At 35.0% G+C, this 4,046-nt stretch overlaps 1 protein-coding gene across 1 annotated transcript; it reads left to right on the forward strand.

Moving 5' to 3' along the window:
• Nucleotides 1-385: 385 nt before the first annotated feature.
• Nucleotides 386-2,313, forward strand: LOC140983371 (adenine/guanine permease AZG1). The gene has a single exon (XM_073450405.1). The coding sequence runs from the start codon at nt 467-469 to the stop codon at nt 2,180-2,182; it is 1,716 nt and encodes a 571-aa protein (XP_073306506.1). The 5' UTR covers nt 386-466; the 3' UTR covers nt 2,183-2,313.
• The last annotated feature ends 1,733 nt before the right edge of the window (nt 2,314-4,046 follow it).

Below are 4,046 nucleotides of genomic sequence, written 5' to 3' on the forward strand. Positions count from 1 at the left end.
TACTGTAAATATCCATTTTATTTTAAACTCATCTCAAACTTAATAATTAATTTTCATTTGGTTTTATATTGATTTGGTGAATTATTAAATTAAAATTATTGTTATATCTTTATTATATTATTGTTAGATTTTAAATCTGATTTTTCTAACCATCTAACTATTTATACCGCATTTTTATTAATTTTTTGTTTTATAATTTTTCACAATGTGGTAGTATTAAATAAAACAGAGGGACATGTTTCGTTCCTTAATTTTTGGTACTTATAATTAAGATTTATAAATTAGTAATTAAAACCAATTTAATTAATGTTAAATATTAATTTTTCATATTAAATAAATAAATTAATATATAAATATGTGATGTCTAAAAATAGAATCAAAACACAATATAAAAAGAAGTTCACCGAACTTCGAAAAACTAGCTAGTTCAGATACCAAAACAAGAATCATAAGATCCTCCGCCACAATGGACGTCGAGTCAGGCCCGCCGCCGCCGCCAACCGACATACAGTCCACGGTATCCTGCCTCAACTCGTACGTCGCGAAAACCCGAATCGGAAAACGATTCAAGCTCAAGGACAGGAACACCACCTTCACCACCGAGATCCGTGCCGGAACCACCACGTTTCTCACTATGGCCTACATCTTGGCCGTCAACGCCTCCATATTATCCGATTCTGGCGGCACGTGCTCGGTATCCGACTGCATCCCTCTCTGCTCAGATCCCTCGGTCTCCCCCTCCGACTGTGTGAACAATTCCAATCTCCGCCTTATTCAACCAGACGTCACCTGCAAATTCGAGCCCGTCAACCCCGGCTACGCCGCGTGTTTGGAGAAAACCCGAAAGGATTTGATCGTCGCCACCGTTGCTTCCTCCCTCATAGGCTGCGTAATCATGGGAGTTTTCGCCAATCTCCCGTTAGCTTTAGCACCAGGGATGGGCACCAACGCGTACTTCGCCTACACCGTCGTGGGCTTCCACGGCTCTGGCACTGTGTCCTATCAAAGCGCATTAGCCGCCGTTTTCATCGAAGGATTATTATTTTTACTAATCTCCGCCGTTGGATTCCGTGCCAAGCTTGCAAAATTGGTACCAAAGCCTGTCAGGATTTCTTCCTCTGCCGGAATCGGATTGTTTTTGGCTTTCATTGGATTGCAGAGCAATCAAGGCATTGGTTTAGTAGGTTACAGCTCCTCCACATTAGTCACCCTGGCGGCTTGCCCCAGTTCATCCCGCGCATCCTTGGCGCCGGTGACGACATTTGAAAACGGAACTGTTTCGTTGATCCCCGGTGGTACAGTATCCGGTGATATACTCTGTTTGAATGGCAGAATGGAGAGCCCCACATTCTGGCTAGGCGTGGTTGGATTTGTGATTATCGCTTATTGTTTGGTGAAAAACATTAAGGGAGCTATGATTTATGGGATTATCTTCGTTACCGCTGTTTCTTGGTTCAGAAACACTAAGGTTACAGCTTTTCCAAATACTCCCGCCGGCGATTCTGCCTATGATTATTTCAAGAAAGTGGTTGATATTCACAAAATCGAGAGCACAGCCGGGGCTCTGAGCTTCAAAAGCATCGGAACCGGTCATTTCTGGGAAGCCCTGATCACATTTCTATACGTAGACATACTAGACACCACGGGAACCCTCTACTCCATGGCACGTTTCGCCGGATTTACAGACTCGGCTGGCAATTTTGAGGGGCAATACTTCGCGTTCATGTCCGACGCTTCGGCGATCGTGGTGGGTTCTTTGCTAGGGACATCGCCGGTGACGGCGTTCATTGAGTCGTCGACGGGGATAAGGGAAGGAGGGAGGACGGGGCTGACGGCTTTGACTGCAGCGGGGTACTTCATGCTGGCTTTCTTCTTCACGCCGCTGCTGGCGTCAATCCCGGCGTGGGCGGTGGGGCCGCCGCTGATATTGGTGGGCGTGCTGATGATGCGGGCGGTTGTTGAGGTGGAGTGGGATGATATGCGGCAGGCGATTCCGGCGTTTGTCACTTTGCTTTTGATGCCCTTGACTTATTCAATTGCGTATGGTTTGATTGGTGGGATTGGGACTTACATTGTTTTGAATTTCTGGGATTGGAGTAAAGAATTATTGGGAAAATATAGGAATAATAATGATAATAATAATAATAATAATAATAATGGTGAGGTTAAAGAAGTTGTATAGATTTATTACATTGTTTTTCTTTCTTTCTGTTTTTTTTTGGTGTTGAAATTCGATTTTAGGATCCCATGTAATGGACAATAATGTAATTTTTGAAGTACAATGTCACATTTTGTTCCTATTTTGTATAGTCTTGGTTTTGTGTTCCTTAAAACATTTGAGTCGTAGTGATATCATTTATACAAATTTCGATAAAAGTGATAACTGTTCGATTTTATAATGAATGACGTATTCAATTGTTATGACTTTAAATATATAATTATTTGGGAGCCTCGACGAATGATCCAAACATATATGATTGTTAAAATTTTGAGTTGCATTATTGATAGTAAAAACACAAATCAATCTTACATTTGGTATATTTTTTAGATGTTTCTCATTTGAAATGGTGATTATATATACACCGATCAATAATTTTATAATTTTTTTACTTTGTTAAAAATTATTTTCATCTACCGCACTTCTTTGCATTGAGGAATTAATGATCAATTACAATTTAGGTATTGTATAAGTCAACGGAATATATTATACTTTCATATATTTCTAATTTAATATTATTTAATTTAAATTATACCATCTTGCTTTTTGAATATATGACAATTGTTTTTACTTAAATTAAAAATATACATAAATAAAGACCGTATATATTGATGCTCATTTGAATCATTTCAAAAAATAAAATATATCTTTCAGTTTCACAAAACATTTTTTTTTTATTTCTTCCAAATGAACACAAAAAAATGTACATAAATAAATACTATATGTATTTGTTTATAAAATTAGAACAAAAAACAATTTCTTCTATAAACAAGCAATAAGAAACCGAATCAATTAAGAAGCAAAAACATAACAAATCGACATATTTTGTCTCAATATATTAAATTTCTAATTGAGTACCATTTTGTTTGTTAAAAATTCTAATTATTTATTTTCCAAAGTAACATACCTTCCAAGGTTGCCATAATTAATAATAATTTATTCCTAATAATGTGAATGGTCCTGAACGCCGAATAAATGCTAGTCGCTTTCTTTGGCCCAAACTGGTTCCNATAAATAAATAGTATATATATTTGTTTATAAAATTAGAACAAAAAACAATTTCTGCTATAAATAAGCAATAAGAAACCAAATTAATTAAGAAGCAAAAACATAACAAATCGACATTTTTTTGTCTCAATATATTAAATTTCTAATTGAGTACCATTTTGTACGTTAAAAATTCTNAAATAAGGTTTTAAATGATAGTAGTGGGATTAGTGAAAGTTTTTTTTACAATCAGGACTCACGGCTGGTCGAATCTGGATTCGAAATCACGTTTTTTTTATTGAGAGATATTTATGTTATTATATTTATTGAGAGACGTTTATGTCACTACATCATATTGATATTGAGAATTATAGTGAAAGAAATTATTCACATTATTTATGATATATTTGGATGAAGTGATTTGTAATTAAAAAATTCAAATTCAAGAGTTAAATTTTGGGCTAATTGCATCAACACACACCATGTAATAAATCAAAAAAACAAAAAACATCTTATGTAAAATTAATAGTATTTTAGACCTCGTGGTTTTTAAAAATCAAATATAAAACCCATATGAGAGGGGTAAATATACTTAAATTTTTATAACATAAAGGTGAAATGTGTTTGATTGTTTAAAAGTAAGAATGTATTAGTCTATTAATATTTTTCATGGTGTAGATGAAACCAATTTCGAAATTCCACAAATATCTAATTATTTATTTTCCATACACAAGTTAATCAAAATTCAAAAAGAAAAAAAAAACTCATTAAATAGCCTAATTAACCACATGTTAATCCAGCTTACAAACTACTAAAAAAATCCCTTGTTACTAAAACAAAC

The sequence above is a fragment of the Primulina huaijiensis genome, chromosome 8 (assembly GCF_012295235.1).
Source record: "Primulina huaijiensis isolate GDHJ02 chromosome 8, ASM1229523v2, whole genome shotgun sequence".
Classification (NCBI taxonomy): Eukaryota; Viridiplantae; Streptophyta; class Magnoliopsida; order Lamiales; family Gesneriaceae; genus Primulina; species Primulina huaijiensis.

Excerpts from the sequence above, each read along its gene's own strand:
- LOC140983371 (XM_073450405.1), top strand. The coding sequence starts at position 467 with ATGGACGTCGAGTCAGGCCCGCCGCCGCCGCCAACCGACATACAGTCC.